The sequence below is a fragment of the Panthera tigris genome, chromosome A2, assembly GCF_018350195.1.
Source record: "Panthera tigris isolate Pti1 chromosome A2, P.tigris_Pti1_mat1.1, whole genome shotgun sequence".
In the NCBI taxonomy this organism is placed as follows: Eukaryota; Metazoa; Chordata; class Mammalia; order Carnivora; family Felidae; genus Panthera; species Panthera tigris.
In genome coordinates, this window is record NC_056661.1 from 35,463,365 (window position 1) to 35,482,595 (window position 19,231).

General features: G+C 40.9%; 1 protein-coding gene across 1 annotated transcript in view; it reads left to right on the forward strand.

Annotated features, from left to right (window-relative positions):
- Positions 1–19,231, forward strand: part of TAFA1 (TAFA chemokine like family member 1) — a 504,091-nt gene that overhangs the window by 366,549 nt on the left and 118,311 nt on the right. The window contains exon 2 of the mRNA XM_042979380.1: positions 17,868–18,008. Coding sequence (XP_042835314.1) covers positions 17,868–18,008 — 141 coding nt within the window. The remainder of the gene's footprint in view (positions 1–17,867; positions 18,009–19,231) is intronic.

Genomic DNA, 19,231 nt, shown 5'->3' on the forward strand with positions numbered 1-19,231 from the left:
GGAAATGAGTCATAGATTAGCAAGAACAGTGGATTTCAGCTACAGAAAGTGATAGTCTCCACTATCCCCATTTTATAGACAGCTACGTTAAGGTTCAAGAACTTTAGAGTGACAGGTCACTATCTGCCAGTTACTAAGATATAAAGCCAGTATTCCAGCCAGGAAATCTCAGGGTAGTTATAAAACCACAGTGAATTTCTAGGAACTAAGTCTGCAAGTAAAGATTTTCAAAAGGAGCTTGTTGCTTGTGCTTGTAAACTTAAAATAGAACAGAGAGTTATGTTTGGATTCAGTCAAGTAAAATTACTAACTCTGAACCAGACTCTTAAAGAGCAAAATACATGTTTTCTTATTTGTACAGATCTTATAGATGCTGTTGATTCTTGGAAGATGTCCCGAGTAACTGGAATCAAATGCCAAATGTAGTAGACATTTTTACCTGAAATTGCCTAACTAATCCCTCATCCTTGGTGAGAATATGCACTGGGTAGGTATGAGATGACAGTCACATAGACCCTCCTCAGAGGGTAACGTAAGTAAATACTCACTCCCAAGTTCCCTCAGGTTGTTGGCAGAATTCATCTCCTTGTGGTTGTATGACACCCAGCCAGGGGTTACTCTCAGCTCATCGGGGCCACCTGCAATTCTTTGCCATGTAAACTTTTTCAAAGGTAGCAATGGAGAGAGGGTCTCCGTAATGTCTACTAACAAGATCTTACCTAGAGATAAAGATAGAGATAACCGTGGTGTGGCATCACATCATCCTTGACACATAATGTAACCTAGTTACAAGAGTATCATCCTATTACCTTTCCTGTATTCCATTCTACAGTCTAGGGGACACTCTAGAATCTGTCACTGGCCCATCTTTTGGCCTTCATTCAACTTGCCCTCACTACCTAAAATGTGTGTTTCCCATCACTGCAAAAACAAGCCGTCCTTGAAGGACCAAGGGCCTGAATCAAATACTTCTACTTCCCCAAGACTTACTTAGTCCATTAGGTTGAAGGAAGTATCTCCTGGTTACTTCGAAACCTCCAGTAACGATCCCTAAACTCTCTGGACATTTATTACTTTTTGTTTTGAAATACTCATTTTTTTTTCCATGTCTAAGCACTCTGACTAGATCTCTGAAGCCGAAGGCCCACCCTTCCTTTCATTATTCATACATTTGACAAATGTTTATCCAAACCCTAATGTGTGACATTGTACCAAAACTACATTAGGTTTCAAGGGACAGAAAACCCCAACCGAATGGTGGGTTAAACAGATTGGCAGGTGGTTTATTTTTTCTCATGCAATAAAAAGTTTGAACGTAGGAAAAAAAAAAAAAGTTTGAAAGTAGAGTTTTGGTGACATTGGTTCAGCGGTCCCAAACTCTCAAGATTAAAATCTCTGTGATTCTCTTGGCTTCTTTTTTTTTTTTTTTTTTTTAAGCGTTGCTTTTTCTCATTGGCACACCATGGCTTCCATAGTTCCAGCGTCAGGCCTGCATTTTGGGGAGGAAGAAGCAGAAAATGGTAAATAGGAAGTTAATATGTCTGGAAAACAAAGTTTTCCTAGATAGCCTCACCAGACTTTGATTTATATCCCACTGGCAAGAACTGTGTCATGTTTCCATCCGTAGCTGGAAGGAGAATGGAAAAATATTTTTGAACGGGCGGGCATTTAGGCACTCAGATCAACATTCTTGGTCTAGCTCTGTGAAAAAGAAGAGAATAAGCGTTGAGTCGGCCACAGTGATTTCCACCCTCAGGCACTGTGCTGGGCATTCAAGGCAACATGATCAATGAAAACAGTTATGGCCCCTGCTTCATATAGCTTTTTTCCTAATTAGAGGACACAGGCAATAATGAAACGTATTTGTTGAACACATGTAAAATTCAGTTGTAATTGTGCTGATGTGAAAAAGGTCACAGGGCTCTGAGCATTGGGAATGGGAGGAGGGAGATACGAAGGACCTAATCAGGGAAGTTAGGAAGGCTTTCCTGAACGAGGAGCCCTTAGGGTGGTTTTAGCACCTAACATAGGGTCCTCCATATAACAAAGTTTATAGCAAAGAAGAAAAAATCACGACACAGAGTCTTTCGATGCCTAGTAGGACTGTACTTCGTGACTCTTTTTATTGCAAGTAGCAAAAAAATCTAAGTTCACACTGAGTTTTTTTTTTTTTTAAAAAAACAGGCATGTATTCATTACGGTTCACCTTCTACCTTCTGGCACCAGGTAACATCACCCATGTTGTCAAGTAGCACTATGCTTTTCCACTTGGCTTCCCTCTGTGTTGACTCCACTCGTTTGGTGCTTTTGCTCTCATGATAGTAAGGTCGTGGCGAGCTCCAGATTTACAAATTTTCATCAGAAACCCATGGAGGAAAAAAAATATTTTCCCAAGAATAAATATTTTCTAATTGGCTCCCATTGTGTGTGGATTAGGCCAGGCACCCACGCTTGGGGCAATCCCTTGGTCACCAGAAAATGCATGACCCACCTTGCAAGTCCTAAGTCTTGTGCCTTCTCCCGGACGGGGATAGAAGGAGCATCTTCAAAACTCCACGATGTGGGAATGAGGATGAAGACCGTTGGCTTCTCATGGAAAAGCAAGACGTATTCACCAGTGGGAGTGGGAATGTTTGCTGGGCAGGCAGGAGGAACAGGGGACTCCACAGGGTAGAAATGACTAATGGCTTCATTCACTGCCACAGCTAACAAAAATAATAGTAATAACATTAAGAAAAATGCTTATTTTCTAAGTGTTCCTTATTATACCTACCCATACAAATCCGTTCTACACTCCCAGCGTTTTGAAAATGTATCCAGCCTGCTTTACCCAACCCAGAAGGAAAAACTAGCTCTGAGGTTTGAAATTGGTTAGTATGAGATTCCCAGAGGATGGTGTTTTTAGTGGGACTAAAACCCTTCCCTCGGCCCTCAAGTCCACACCGTATGCCCCAGTGCTCACACACTCATGCACACATACTTCCCTCGGTGCTGATGGGCTTAGAGAAGGTCCATTAAGTGAAGCTCATTTCAAGCGCAGATGGTCCCAAGTAGCTTAACGTTTGCCTAGTGGCCAGACTAAGTGATTTCGGATGGCCTTAGACTTCTGATCACATCCATGCAGCCAGGGAGGAAATGAAACCTTGTTTATCATCTTGATAAACAGTCCCTTTCAGTGCCTCTGGACGTTGTATGTAACTCGGTAGAGTCAAATACTATTAAATTGTCATCACTGTCAAAAAGAGAAGTAATAAGTTTTTCTACCTGAGTCATAGTTAATGACTTCTACAATGTGTAACACAAATCAGAGCTTCTGTTTGTCTGCTTTCCCCCGAAATGTGTGTTTTCTGAGATTTCTGGCTGTGAACGTGAGGCACGGTCTCATGATATAAATAAGTATATACTTTTATTATCACCTCTCAGCGAAGCCAATAAAATATCAAGATGACAAGGGCCAGATTCTTGGCTCAGGTGAGGTATGTGCACGGAGGAGACTAGGAAGTTCTATCTCGTTCTGGTTCTCCCTGGAAAGCGTAGATTTGAAAGACCATATTTCACGGGTGAAAGCCTCGGAGAGTCTGCCTCCCTAGTTACCATTAAACATATTTATAGAAGTTATTTAAACACTCTTAAGGGAGTAATATCCTACTTTTACTTTAATCATCTTAAAGAGTAATTTATTAGTCGGATTAGGCCGCATTAAACCACACCAACTCACCACCCCCAAATCTGATTGGCTCATACAACCAAGGTTTATTTGTTCATCTGGCAGCATGCTTGTTGTGGTTCAAAAGTGGGGGCTGTGTTGATAGACTTCACTCAGGGACTAGCATTGCTGGGGGAGCCACCATCTAAAACCAAGGGCTGGGCAAACTCTGACCCAGACATCCTATCTGCTTTGTCCTGCCAATGAGCTAAGCATGGCCTTTACCTTTCTAAATGGCTAGAAAAACTCAAAAGGAGAATATTTTGTGACCCATAAATATTGCACGAAACCCATGTTTCAGTTTCTATAAATAAAATTTTTTTGGCATACAGCCACGCTCACTGGTGTAAGTAGTGTTCGTGGCTACTTGCCTGATAAAATAATAGAGTTTGGTAGGTGCCACAGAGATCAGGTAGCCTACAAAACCAAAAATATTTACTATCTGGACCTTTCTAGAAAAAGGGTGCCGACCCCTGACCTAAAACATTTTGGGTCGGGGACACCTGGGTGGCTCAGCCGGTTAAGCCTCGGACTCTTGGTTTCACCTCAGGTCATGCTGTCACAGTTTGTGAGTTAAAGCCCCAGGTCGGGCTCTGTGCTGATGGTGCAGAGCCCCCTTGGGCATCTTTCTCCCTCTCTCTCTGCCCCGCCCCCTCTCGTGCTGTTTCTGTCTCTCTCAAAATAAATAAATAGACTTAAACTAAAAAAAATATATTTCTGGGGGCGCCTCGGTAGCTCAGTCTGTTAAGCATCCGACATTGGCTCAGGTCATGATCTCACAGTTCGTGAGTTCGAGCCCCACATCGGGCTCCATGATGACAGCTCGGAGCCTGGAGCCTGCTTCGGATTCTGTGTCTCCCTCTCTCTCTGCCCCTCGCCTGCTTGCATTCTGTCTCCATCTCTCTCTCTCAAAAATAAAATAAAACATTTAAAAAAAATTTTTTTTATATTTCTGGTTATCAAACCAGCAAGAAGAGAGCCTTGGTGAGTCTTGCATAGGGAATTAAAAACTCATCACGGTAGTGATAAGTCACTTTCATTAATACAGAAATAGTCACATGGCCCCACTTCCCACAAGGCGACTAAGAACTACGCATAAGTCCAGGAGGAAGAGAGCCAGAGAGAGTCATTTAGCACTCCTGCTGGCTGCCAGAGCTAAAACTAATAACAGCAAGAATATTAATAGGAGGAAATTGCATTTTTCTCATACTTCAGGCACTGATCCAAGTGTTTTGCCAGTGTTTACTCGCTTCATAGCACTTCACAACAACTTCATCCTGAAAGTACTGTTATCTTCCCCATTTTACAGATGATAAAACTAAGAATGAAAAGCTTAAGTGATATTCCTGAGGTAAATACAGTTAATCAAGGGGGAAGGCGGTATTTTCAACCCAGTCAACAGAGCTCCAGAATCCCATCCAAACACTGGACTCTTACCATCGAACCACGTGCAAACCCCTGGGACTCACAGAAGTGCCAGCCCTTGGTACGGTAGAGACCGCTCCCTGACAAAACCCTTAATTGTAAAGTTCAGTAGATGCAAAATGCTACTTTTTATTTTTGTGGGACGGACTTCCATAACGCCTGATAATTCAGGTAGGATTGTGTGTTGGAGATTCATGTGGTTTTTCCTCCAGATACTGAAGGAGGAACTTGTAGTTTAAAATCGCTTTCTGACTCAGCAGGGGTCCCCCTGGTGGGCATCAGACCCTCAAGTAAGATCACTTCTTTCAGAGGAGAGTATTTTACAACCACTTTCTTCCTGGATTAACTCAAGGTGTATCTGTCTTCCTGTCTTTGCTTCTCGGCCATCTCAGGAATGTTGTTGCACGAGCATTTTTGTTGTTAGCATTGTGTAGCTTGTGGAAGACATGTCAAAGAATACAGTCATGGCTTTGAGGTGATAGATTTGGAGCCATTCTCTTGCCTGCTTTATTTTCTGACTATGCTTTCATGTTTTCCTAATGGAGTTTATGCATAATTACCACCCATGTTCCTATTAACATCCATCATACTTACCTGTGAAGGATAATGGAAGAATCTCATTTTAAGAGAATAAAACAAGTGTATAACTGTTGTTGGACTTCCACCTCAGAGAGTATTCCTATCTGTATACCATTGAATAAATGCCGGGAAGAAACCCAAATAGAAAGATGAATAAAGACATAGGAGCAGATAAGATTCAATATAGACAACATATCAGACCACCCACCATTGACAGGACATTCTGGAGCCTGCAAGGCAAATTCTTCCATTTTTCACCCTTTCAGAATTCTCTTCCTTTATCAAAATTCTTGTGAGAAGTAACCGCCTCCAGTGTTGTCTCTAAAACTGGGTTTCGTATTTTTATGTTTGTCATAAGAATAATGTTAGCTTTTATTTATAGTATGCTTACTGAGTGCTGTTTGGTATATTAATACACAATTTCTAATTCTCCTAATATCCTGTAGAGTTGGGCATTTTCTTTATGAAGGACCAGAAGTTAGAGATTACGATTTGTTCCTAGTTATCCAGCTAGTAACCCATATTGTGTTATTTGAAATATTTAAATATTAATGTATTCAACCTTTAAGGTCAGTGTTTCACGTAATTTTAGGGGAATTATTATAATATTATAATCAGAGGAGTTGCTCATGTAAAATAAGTTTGACTGTCTGTTTGCTAAAAATTGTTGCCCTATCATTCCCAGCCTGGAAAGCTAGCAATAGAGAAGAAAACCTGGTAACCTACCACCTAGCTGGACTGGTGATTTTGGTTTAGGCAAAGGACTTGGGGGGATCCAAGTGGGATTTAGATGAAGAAAGTTGTACCTTATAGGGGACCAGTGGACATAGCTACTCCTCTAATCCTCATTCCCTTTTAACCCTTGCCTTCATCAAAATAGTGGAGAGGCACTAGGGTGGCTCATTCAATTAAGCATCTGACTCTTGACTTTGGCTCAGGTCATGATCTCACGGTTCATGAGTTCAACCCCATCTTGTGCTCTGCACTGACAGTTCAGAACCTGCTTAGGATTCTTTCTCCCTCTCTCTACCCCTCCCCTGCTCACTCGCTCTCTTGAAATGAGTAAATAAACTTAAAAAATAGTAGAACACAACTTATTTATTTTACATCCTCTGATATCCAAACCACTACTGGGGTTTGCCCTCTCTAATGCTATCCAAGGCATCCCTGCTGGAAAAAGAGTAAAAGTTGTGTAGTATTAAAGAACACTAAAGACTGAAAGGTGTTCTTCTTACAAGCTCGTTGGTACATCTTTGGGTAAAATTTGTTTCCGTGTTGTTAGAGAAGTTCTTAAAAATAATTTTTGCAGTAGAGTTTCATCATATCCTATGTGTAAGCCATTTTCTTCCTTAAAAAAATAAATAAAGGAGAAATCTTGGGGATGGGTGATAAGCGCATTGTGGTATTTCATTACTTTTAGCAATCTTGTTTTAGGGGAATAGCAGGGTCTAAATGTTTCCCAGTGGCCCTGACTGGGAGTAGGGATACAGGTGTGAAGAATGGTCCATGTTAGTGAAATGAGGGAAAAAATGAGAAGGGTCACATTTTTTCTCAGTAATAATCCTGATTCCAATAGTATTATTAAGAGCAGAATGCCTTTCAGAGCTTACTCCTAATGAGGTATTATTATAGCTGCCTATACTTATTTAATTCTTATACTCTCTCATAGTCCTTGGAACAACTCTATGAAATTAATGCTATTATTATCCACATTTTATAGACAAGAACCTTGAGGCATAGCATGCAAAATGATCTGAAGCAGCAGATCCAGGACTTGAATTTTGGCAGCCTAGCTCTAGAATCTGTGATCTTATTCATTATGCTATATTGCCTCAAACAGGGCTTCCCAGCCCAGAATTTGTTCTTTTTTCTTCCATTCATCTGTCTTCTATGTACCCCAGAGCCCTAGGAGGGAGGAGATGGTAATTTGTTTAATCTGAAGCATAAACAAATCAAGCAGCCATTTTGCCCTCCTCGACCAAAACATGCTTAAGGATCCATTAGTGTCTCTCTTGTCAGTGATTTACAGACGAAGACACTTGGAGCTTCCTTCCAGTCTACTGGGTCAATAAAGCATTTTTAACAGAGTCTTAAATATGCATTTCTGACAGCCACTACCATACATTCCAAGAGAGCTATTTATAAGGTCTTGATCAAGAAGCCCTATAAAAGTGAATCTCAGAAAAATCTGTGCTTTGTCTCCTACGTAACATCTTTTAAAGAAAGGAACCATTTGCAATGAAATGAAAATGGAAGGATCTGAGTAATTATGTCTGTGTTAACATTCCTTGCTATGTTTTATTCATTTCCTCCAGAAGTTGCCCTCAACTATAAGCAGATATATCCTGGCTTAACTCTTAATGAGGACTAAAGTTTTCTTACAGTTATTATTATTTTTTAAAGTCTGTGTGTTTATTTTGAGAGACAGGGAGAGAGAGGCGAGAGAGTGTGTGCATGCATGCAAGCAGGGGCGGGAGCAGAGAGGGAGAGGGGGAGAATCCCAAGCAGGCTCCACACTGTCAGCACAGAGCCTGATGCAAGGCTTCATCCCACAAACCATGAGATCATGACCTGAGCCGAAATCAAGAGTCAGATGCTTAACCGACTGAGCCACCCGGGTGCCTCTCTTATGATTACTTTTAATTGCAATTTCATTTTCCAGTCATTTTGCTTAGAATAATAAAAAGCTTGTCTTTTGTACGTTTTTGGCATTACCCCAAACCAAAGTTCCAAGTAGATTTTTCTAGAAGGTATATTAGGTCATTTCTTTGCAAAAATTACATCTATCACTCAAGTTTGTTTTCTTAAAAGATCTCATAGTGAATATTCAAATAGGAATAGGTCCCCCAGAGATGGTTAATTTATATTATTCTTTCTTCTTTTCCCTTCTTTTATTTCCTCTTTTTTTACTTTCTCTCTCCCCCTCACTTTTTTCCTTCCTTCCTTTGTTCCCTCCCTCTCTCTTTACTCCCTTCTTTTCTTCCTCCCCTCCATTCTTTTTTTCCTTCTTTCTTTCCTTCCTTCCTTCATCATTCAATCATTTAGCAAAAGTGATACTATTATTCTAGGCACTAAGGATAAAGAAGTAAACAAGATGTGGTCCCAGCCACGTGGAGTATGTAGCCCAACAGGATAGACACATAGTGAACCAAACATTTTTATTGGGAGATACACTGCAAAGGAGAATTTAGGCTTGCTAAGAGATCATACCATGGGGATCCAAAGCTAGTCTTTGGGGAAGAGATTTATTCAACAAATGTTTACAGACCAAACCTGGACCAGATTCTAAGGCAAGTACTAGGGATAGAGTGATAAAAAAGAAAAATTGCTACCCTCACCCTTTATAGGAAAAGCAAGACATCGTTTGAAAATGCCAAAATAATACTTTGTGATATTATTGTGGGAGAATTATGTAAGGTTGTAGAATCATATAGCAGGGGAATCTAACTCACTGTATGGTTCAAGGATACTTAAAGAAGATCCTAATGATGAGTATGGGGGGCAAAAAAAAAAGAATAAAATAAAAATATAGTACAGGGTTTAGACTTACAGTCTCTCTCTTTTTATTTTTAAGATTATTTTCTTCTCTTGTAACTTTGTACTGTCCCCTAGCATTTCCTTTCCCAGAAAACCCAGTGTTGTGATAATTTTGAATTACTTGGCTATGCTTAGTCATTGACATTAAGCCATCAACACCAAAATATACTAGTGAATGTCAAATTGCCTGGCAGATGAAAAGGATTAGACATAGCATTTTCCCATAAGTGCCCATTCTTAAGTGGCTGACCCAGTTTGTAGCCCAGAGCAATCCAGTTGCTTGGTATGAGCACTGTTAGATGACCATTCCGGGAGCAAACCCTGTTTTATGATGGCAGCCTTCAAGTTTTTAGCCATCTGCTTGCCAGTCATTTCTAACCTCATCATCCCTTTCATTCTTAACATATAATTGTCATCAGTGGGGACTCTTTTTAAGAGAAATGTTACCCTTAGCAATTCATCTTCTTTGTGTTTCCTCACATGTGCAGGGGAAGACAGTGATGTATTGAGCTGGGAAGGAGGGATCATTGCTAGGAGCATATTGGGCTTGGCATTTTTTTCAACTTCTCCAGCTCAGGGAGAGTTGCTGCTGCCAGAAATAATCTTGAAATGCTGTCTTTCCCCCCCGTTTTTGGATATTAGAAACTTTCTCTTCCTGTTAAAAATAGGTTTTGATAATGTACTCAGAGGTCTGACAAACACAAGAGAAAAAGCAGAAGGGAAAGTGGAGAGCTGACCCATAGAGCTTCCCTACAGGGGGCTGCCATTGCCACTGGGGTGAAATGGACAAATGGAGTGAGAAGCAAGGCTCCCATTTAGAAAATTTGTGGGAGAGGAAGAACTGAGCAATAGATGTTCATCTAACACATCTAACATTTTGGATTGACCCATGTGAGCCGGGTAATTACTGCATTTACCTTCTAATCTAAAAGAACTATGAGGCCCCTTATGAAGTGCAATTTAGGATATGAGGCTAATTTCTTTTTTTAATTTTTTTAAAGTTTATTTGTTTATTTGAGAGAGAGAGAGAGAGTTGGGAGAGGGAGAGGGAGAGAGAGAGAATACCAAGCAGGCTCTGCACTGCCAGCACAGAGCCAGCCCGATGTGGAGCTCAAACTCATGAACTATGAGTTCATGACCTGAGCCAAAACCAAGAGTCAGACAGTTAACTGACTGAGCCACCCAGGCAAACCATGGCTAACTTCTAATATTGTATCTTAGATGTTTTCCCATGGACAAAGTCAAGTGATGATACAAGTAATAATCTGGAAATTTCTGAAGAGTACAGAAAACCTTCCTACTGTTCTTTGTGCCCCATTCTTTGCTCTTAGCTAATAGGTTACCTCATTGTCTTATGTGCTAGATCTACAGATGCTGGGTGAAATCCAGGTAAAAAGCCATTTTCCAGATAATCCATAAGCAAAAAAAAAAGGGAAGTTCAATTTATGGAGCACTTAAATGACTGCTGTGAGAGGCGATAGATCATTTTGAAATCATTTTGACTTGGACTGAGATAGAATTTATGAATGGACTGGCATTGGCACCAAAGAAAAGTCTGAAAGACATTTACATGATAAATATTATCATTATGAGTTTGCAATAACCTTGGCAGTTAGGTTTGAAGTGACAGTTAACCAGATAATCTTTAAATCACAGATAAAATCGATTTAAAGGGACCATTTTCTAGCTTCCGGAAAGGGTTATGACAAATCTTACTCTTCCTTTTCATCATCAGGGACAAACCTGAAGAATATTTTGGTTTGCAGTCCCCTTGTTCAAGCAGCCAGCTTGATAGAAAAATTCTATCCCTATGGTTATAAGAGAAGTTCAGAATTTTATTTCATTTCACAGGATTTGATCAGCTTCTCATTGTGTCTTGGGTAGACCAAAGTAAATGTGGGTTCCTTATATAGCCAAGAAGTAAAAAACACATAGAAATTGGGAGGGGGAAGTTGATCTTACAATCTTACTATACACTACTACACCAAAGGCATCCAAGCTTCTCAAGAAACAGTAAGTTACATATTATTTGGCTGTGTAAAAATTCATGACCGGTTCATACTAATCATTCATTTTGTTCAATCACCCATCTATCCATCCATCCAATAATATTTATCATTTGATATTAGCTTTAGAGGGCTGATCATCAGCTAAACAAAGTTGTGTCCACTTTTTCCTTTGCAGAAGCATTCCTTTAAGGAATGGATTCTTGGGGTGCTTGGGTGGCTCAGTCGATTGTCCGATTTCAGCTCAGGTCATGATCCCAGGCTCATGGGATCTACTCCTATGTCAGGCTCCATGGTGAGCGTGGAGCCTGCTTAAGATTCTCTCTCTCTTTCTCTTTTGCCCTCCTCTGCCCCTCTCCCCCTACCCCGTCTCAAATTTAAAAAATAGATTCTTGTACTCAATGTCAAAAACAACTAGAGGTGCTTCTCGTTGTCTCCAGTAGAAGTGAACCCTCTTAAGTAATTCATAGAGCCCCTAAAAGCATAACTTAAAAACTTACAAGCAAAAGACTAGAGATACAAGTGAGCCTTTTCCTGTCAAAGATCTAATATTTTTATTTTGTCAACCCAAGTCATTGGACCAGGGTTTCATGGTCTGGATAGATTAACTTGCTCTGGTTGGCTGTGGCCAGGTCAGTCACAAATATAAAACTTTGGAGTCAGGAGATTTGGGTATGACATGTCCAATAAGACTTTCTGAATTTTAGGGTCCTGTGGGCTCCAGAACCTGGTTGCATATTCCACATTGGCTTACCTAAGCAGTCAGTGTAAAATGAAGCTATAGTTCAAGCTGTCAAGATCAGGTGAGCCTGTTATTTAGAGCAACACCTCTCTGGCTTCCTGTGTGCAAATCCATCATCCATGAGCCTGCGGAAGACGTGGTCTGGGGTCACTGACTTTATACACAAGGTTTTAATGCAAATGGAGCACTTGTCAATTCCCAGTCTCTGAGTTCTTCTCCCCTTTTCACAGAAATGTCAGCATGTATGCCCGAGTGTGGCTAGCGAAAGAGCACTGCATATGGGGTCAGAAGATCTGGGCTCTGGTCCACACGCGGCCAGATAATAGTTATCTGGGTAGTTAAAACGTGGGCCACTTTTTTAGCTGCTCTTGATCTCAGTTGTGTCCCCTGTAAAATGGGGGTAATCATAACCTCATTGGGCTCTAATAAGCATAAAGGAAATGGACGATTTATCATGTGTCTATCATGGTGTCAGGAAAATAGTAAGTACTCAAGAAATGGTTAACTCCTATATTCCTATCGTTATCACCTCTACTTATGTGGCTGTGCCATTTGCCTGGTCTAAGTCTGCCTCCTCACTAGAAAATCAGCATAACAATAGTCCTATTTCTATCTGTGAACTACTTTGCAAGTAAATTGAAATATGCACTTAAATGTTTAAGAAGTAGACAATAAGGGTCCTTGTCCTTGAGGATATTATATTCTGAGGGGGTTGGGGGGCATATAGACAATAAGGTAAGTAAATAAACTACTTACAGTAATTGAAAGTTACAAATAGTCTGGAGGTGATGAAGATAAGGACATGGAGCAAAATAAAGGAGATAATGAACGCTTTCTAAGAGAATTATGGTTTAAATAGGGTAGTCCAATGAAACTCTGAAAAAAATGACATTTGAGAAAAGATGTGGAGAGAGTAAGGGAAGGCCCAATAGATTTGCTAAAAGAGTGTCCCGGTGGGGCATAGTTCAACTTGTCAAGAAGATCAGAGGAGCCTCTTAGAGCAGTGCCTCCCTGAGTTTAGAGTAACCCTCAAAAGGGACCACGCCTACCATTTGGAGGCAACAGCTTGCAAGACCAGTGTCCCTAGAGCAGAGAGATGGAGGGAAGGATAGGAGCAGATGAGGGCAGAATATAATTCGAGGAGGAAGCGTGAGTTGGATACTTAACCTTGATAAGCTTCCTAAACGTAGCTTCAGACTTCCTTCTGCAAGAACTTCCAAAGAATGACAGCTTGTGACAGGATGCAAAAAAGCACCTTTGGGGTCCAGCAGGCCCAAGTCATGCTTGTGTAATTTGGGACATGTTATTCAACCTCTCCGAGTCTCAGCTTTTCATCTCTAAAATAGGGGCAAAACCTGTTATAGTTGCTGCAAGTTTTGTCAGTAATGTGGGTAAAGTGCTGAGGACAGTGCCCAGCATCCATCCAATCAGAATCCAGTCAATGTCAATGAGCACTTAGCTGGTGCAGAACTGTTCCTTTGGCTCATCTACAAGAGTGTTGGGAGAGACTGGCTTTGGGCCTCCAGTGGCCACCTCTCTGTCCACATTATTTAATTCAGGGCAACAATCTGGATGATTTGGCATGTCTGTCACTGCCTTAACTGTAAATCAAATGAGAGTCAAGATCTATCCTAGAAGCTTTTCTATGGCTTGTGCTATTTTTATTCATAAATGTTGCTCTAGTCTTCCATTAAAGCCAAGTGGTGACTTAAACATTGGTGGTATTTTCATAAAGTGTAGAACCAGCTATTACTGAATTGACTGAGGGTACTTACAACTGACAATTACAAGTTAAAGCAACCTAATTGCCCTTATCTGGGTGAAAGAATGTAATGTGTGATTAGCCCTATTGTTTCATTAACTCTCATCCCAATGAAGGGCTTGTGGCGACAGTGAGATACTCTTCCCATGATCCAAGTTCAAACCCCCTTATTTCCTGCTCAGAATTTTGTATTGGCCTTATGTTTCTTCTGCTTTGCTACCTTGCACTTCTCCAATTCCTCCCTACCACAGCAGCCAGGATGGTCAGTCCCTCTTGAACAATATCTAGATCCTTTCAGTTCTTGGCTTCAAAATCCCCATTTGTGCCTTGTTCGAACAGAATCACACTGAAGACTCTTTCTGGAGAGGGAAGATATCTCCAGTTTAATCCTATGTCAGGTCCTTAGTTCATCTACTCTAAAATATTTTTTTAATGCCCCGACCAGCTCCTTAGAGAAATGACTGGTTATAGGACTGGGACGGGAAATATACAAGATGAGCCTGAGGCATCTTGTAGAGTCAGAAAGTAAGAAGGTGCTCAAAAAAAAAAAAAGGTGAAGGGCAAACAACATGGGGAGACAGAACACAACAACCAACTGAAGGGACTCACAGTGGCCAAAACTGGAGCATTCTGAGCAAGAAAATAAATAACGTAGTGTTGGGTTATAACCCAGTGTGTAAAATAAACATCTTTGAATCCATACTGATATGAATGATTAAGTAAATAGATGAAAAAGAAGAGACAAATCTGTCATGCACAATTCCCGGTAATTTTAGTAGATGCCTCAACCTCACAGAGGTGGAGCCTGACTCTCTACTCCCTAAGTGTGGGCTGTACATAGTGACTTCCTTCCAAAGAGGACACTATGGAAAGGCAAGGAGGAGAGTGATGTTATCTGGAGGGAATCTGACCAGCCCTGCCTTAGCCAGGTGATCAAGGTCAACATCAAGAGTGGTAAGTCATGCTGATAGTATGTGCCCTTTACCTCTGTGGTCTTCCTCCAGAAACATATAACCTCAGTGTAATCATTAAAAAAAAAAAAGAATCAGATAAATCCCATCTGAGAGACATTTTCCAAAATACCTGAGCAACACTTCTCAAAGCTATCAAAGTCCTCAAAAAGGAAGGACTGTCTGAAACTATGATAGAGAACTATCATAGCCAAGAGAAGCCTAAGGAGCTATGACAACTGAATGTAATGTGGCATCTTGGATGGCACCCTGGAACAGAAAAGGACATTAGGTAAAAACTAAGAAAATATGAATATAGCATAGACTTTAATTAATAATAATGTATCAGTGTTGGTTCACTAATTGTAACAAATACAGCATACTAATATACGATGTTGGCATTAGCAGAATAGAAATAGGAAATAATAGGGTGTGGCATATGGGAACTGGCAGTATTATCCTAACCAATTTTCTATAAACCTAAGACAATTCTATATTAATTAAAACGTGGTTCTAAAAAAAAGGCTGTGACCTTTCACATTAGTGAAATGCTTTCCCTTCATCATAGCCTGCTGAAGTTCTCCCTTTCAACTCACAACTTAAGAAGCCTTTCAATAATTTGGCTGAGTGAAATAAGTCAGTCAGAGAAGGACAGGTACCATATGCTTTCACTCATATGTGGATCTTGAAAAACTTAACAGAAGACCATGGGATAAGGGAAGGGGAAAAAAATAGTTACAAACAGAGAGGGAGGAAGGCAAACTATAAGAGACTCTTAAATACAGAGAACAAACTGAGGGTTGATAGGGGGTTGGGGGAGAGGGGGAAAATGGGTGATGGGCATTAAGGAGGGCACTTGTTGGGATAAGTACTGGATGTTGTATGGAATCAATGAACCATGGGAATCTACCCCAAAAACCAAGAGCACACTTTACACATTGTCTGTTAGCCAATTGGACAACAAATTATCTTTAAAAAATAAAATAAATAAATAAGTAAATATTTTGATACTCAAAAAAAAAAAAAAAAAGAAGCCTTTCGAATTCTTCAAAAACAAATGGGTCTCCCCTTTGGCCTATATCCACAGAAATTGCTACTTGCCTTATGGTGTTAATTTTAGGTAATGAACTTCCTTCTTCATTCATTCAACCAACAATTATAGTGTACCTACAGCGCTTGTTGACAGTAAGGCTAACCTGGGCCCTGGCCAAGCTTTCAAATTGCCTGTGGTCACAGACGTCTGGTTACAGTTGTGTGAGGCAATGTGTAGGGCGCTAAGAGAATGAGCAGTGGCAGCAGTGAGGACGCTTTCTTAAAGGAACTGACCTTTGCATTTAGTTCAGAGAAGAGTTCATGAGTGAACACATTTGAGTTGTGGGTGGAGGGTGGAAGGATAGGAAGTAGGAGGAAGTATTCTAGGACACACCATCTTTGCACAGTCACTGAGGCAGAAAAGAGGAGGAAATTGCCAAGGAAATATAATATAAATGTGACCAGATATAGTCATAGGTAGCATATACGGACATTCGGCCGTGTGTCAGGCTCAGTGCTCACCCCTCTACGTGTGTTATCTTGGTGTGCACTCATGCAACCCTTTGAGGCAGGTGTTACTATTTTTACCATTTTACAGATGAAGAAACTGAAGCACACAGTAAGAGGCAGAGCTGAGATGCAGACGAAAACTGGCTGGCTCAAAAGCCCAAGCTCTTCCTGCCATTGAGAGGAGGTAGAATTAGTTTCACTTGAACCAGAGATTCTTTTGCTTCTTTCCTATTAAACCAGGGTTTATCAACCTGGGCACTCTTGACATTTTGAGAAAGATAGTTCTTTGGTGTAGGATCTACCCAGTGCATTGTGAGTTGTTTAACAGCATCCATGGCCTTCACCTGCTGGATGTCTGTAGCACCTACCCTCCACCAACAATGACAAATAAAATACCTTCAGACTTTACTAAATATCACTGGTGGAGAGGGCAAATAGCAAAATCACCCCATCCCCAGCCCTGCCTTGAGAATCATTACATTATTTTGTGGGTTCTCAGGGTAGGATGGGGCCATGTCTTAAGTCTTTCCTGACTTCTGTCTTCCTTCCCTCCTCTCCTTCTCTCCAGTGTTTCCTAAGTGCCCCCTGTGTATGGGCTGAACCCATGTCCCTAACAATTTATCACAGAGTGACTTGTATACAGTGGTTGCTTAACAAATACTTGCTGAATTTATGCCAACTGGATCCTAAATGTTACGGGTCCATTCTTGTCAAATAAAGAACATTCTTCGTAACATAAAACTTGATACTGGGGAAGTTAATTTCTGGTTTCCGGGTACTTGGAGTATCTTTAGTGTCCCTGTAGAGCTATCCTACAGGCTGGCAAGACCCACCTGAATGCTCACCAACATTTAGACAGACCCAGCAGTGCACCTGTTAAGAACCTAGTGGAGAGTGACATACATTAGGTTGCCAATAAATGTTGAATGCATGGCTGACCTGTAACAATTAAGTGAAGCCATATGCCTAGCTCTGTAATTTGAGATGCCATTTAAAGCACATACCTATTTTCTCCAGCAATTCTTTCTATCATTTTTTAGATGAGATCTGGATTTAGGAAATGACTCCCCAACTAGATTTTCTATTCAGCCCCCTTGAGAGTAGGCGGGCATTGGGCGGGAGAGCTCATTTCTGGGCAGTTTTCCTGCCACCGCTGGTTCTGTATCACTGGAGTGTCAGTTGCTTGTCATTAAGCGGGAGCTCAGAGAATTCTAGATGGAAAGATAACATAGGATTGAGCTCCCAAAATATAATGCATTTAAATCAGATAGACTCTTTATTTTGTGTTAGCGCCAGGCATTCCCTGGTTCACCGCTTCTCAGCATATACAGCCCGGAATCGTTGCCTCTTGAGCACTATTCATTGGTGGTCTTTGGTGCATTTGAAGTATAGGGCTGTACTACCTGTCTTCTGCAGGACTGCACGTACCTACTATAGAATCTTGTATACATGTGTGTATCGATGTTACAGAGAGAGGGTGAGAGAGAATCCCACAGTAATTATACTTCCTGGAAACTTTTTCTGTAATTTCTCTTACTCTCCCCGACCCCTCCACGTGTACCCCCACAGGCTTTAATGGCCCCTCTAATCAGTGTCCCTCTTCTTTCTGTCTTGCCAGAAGGAGGGACATGTGAAGTGATAGCTGCACACAGATGTTGTAATAAGAATCGAATCGAGGAGCGATCACAAACAGTCAAGTGTTCCTGTCTGCCTGGAAAAGTGGCTGGAACGACAAGAAACAGACCTTCCTGCGTCGATGGTAAGTGGCCAGTTTTACATCTATCCTTAGGTGTTTATGGAGGTGTTCACTGCGCGTAATAAATATTTTTTGTTTCATCTACGGTTCAGGATAACGAACAAGGTGCATCCAAAGAGTTAGACGGCTGTACAAATGCCCGTCCTCAGCAGACTTTGAATTCTTGTTTCTCTGGCTGTGGAATTGTCGCATAGCTCTATTTTAATGTTTTCTTAGAGATTAAGGTACAGTAATTTTTCAAGTCAAGAAATTGGAGGGCCCCATTCATTTCGGAAGTAATTTTAGATGAGGTTATACATAATGATGATGGTGACGATAGTACTAAAGATAACAATACCTAACATTTACTCAATGCAAATATAACAAGCATTTACTATATGCCAGGCACTGCTCTGGGTTTATCACATACATTCATAAACAGATAGAGATGCTTTGAATGCTTACGATATGCCAAGCAGTGTCTTAAACACTTACCATGCATTATCTTATTTACACCTCCCAATGATCCTATAATAGTTCCCTACTGCTGTGTAACAAATTATCCCCTCAAACTTAGCAGCTTTAAACAGCAAACATTACCTCACAAGTTCTGTGGGTCAGGAATCCAACTGAGCTGTGTGTGACTGGCTCAGGGCATTTCATGTAGTTGCAGTCAAGATCTAAAGGCTTGACTGCTGCTGGAGGAAGGTTTTAAGATGGCTCACTCACAAGACTGTTGGCATGTGGACTCACTTCCTTGCTGTGTGGTCCTCTGCAGAGGAGCTCAGTGTCTCACAACATGGCAAATGGCTTCCTCCAGAGTGAGTAATCCAAGAGAACAATATAGAAGCCACAATAACGTTCTCTTTCATAATCTAACCTCAGAAGTTACCCTTCATTGTTTCTACAATATCATATTGGTTAGTGAAGTCATCTCCATTCAATGTGGGAGTGAACTATCAGGACTTGAAGGCCAGAAGACAGGGATCATTGAGACAGATACATTTTTCCTCCCATTTCAGACATTAAGAAACAGAGGCTTAGAAGGGTTATGTAATGTTCCATTGGTCCCATGGCTGACAAGTTGTAGCTTGACTGACTCTTAAGCCTAGAGTAACTAACTGTAATACCAAGTCTTGGCCACCATCTTTAAAACAACTTTGTATGTCCTAATAGTTGAGCCAAGGCTCACAAGGACCACAAATATCTCTCCCCATCTTTATCTTTCATAATTTTAGAGCCAAGTG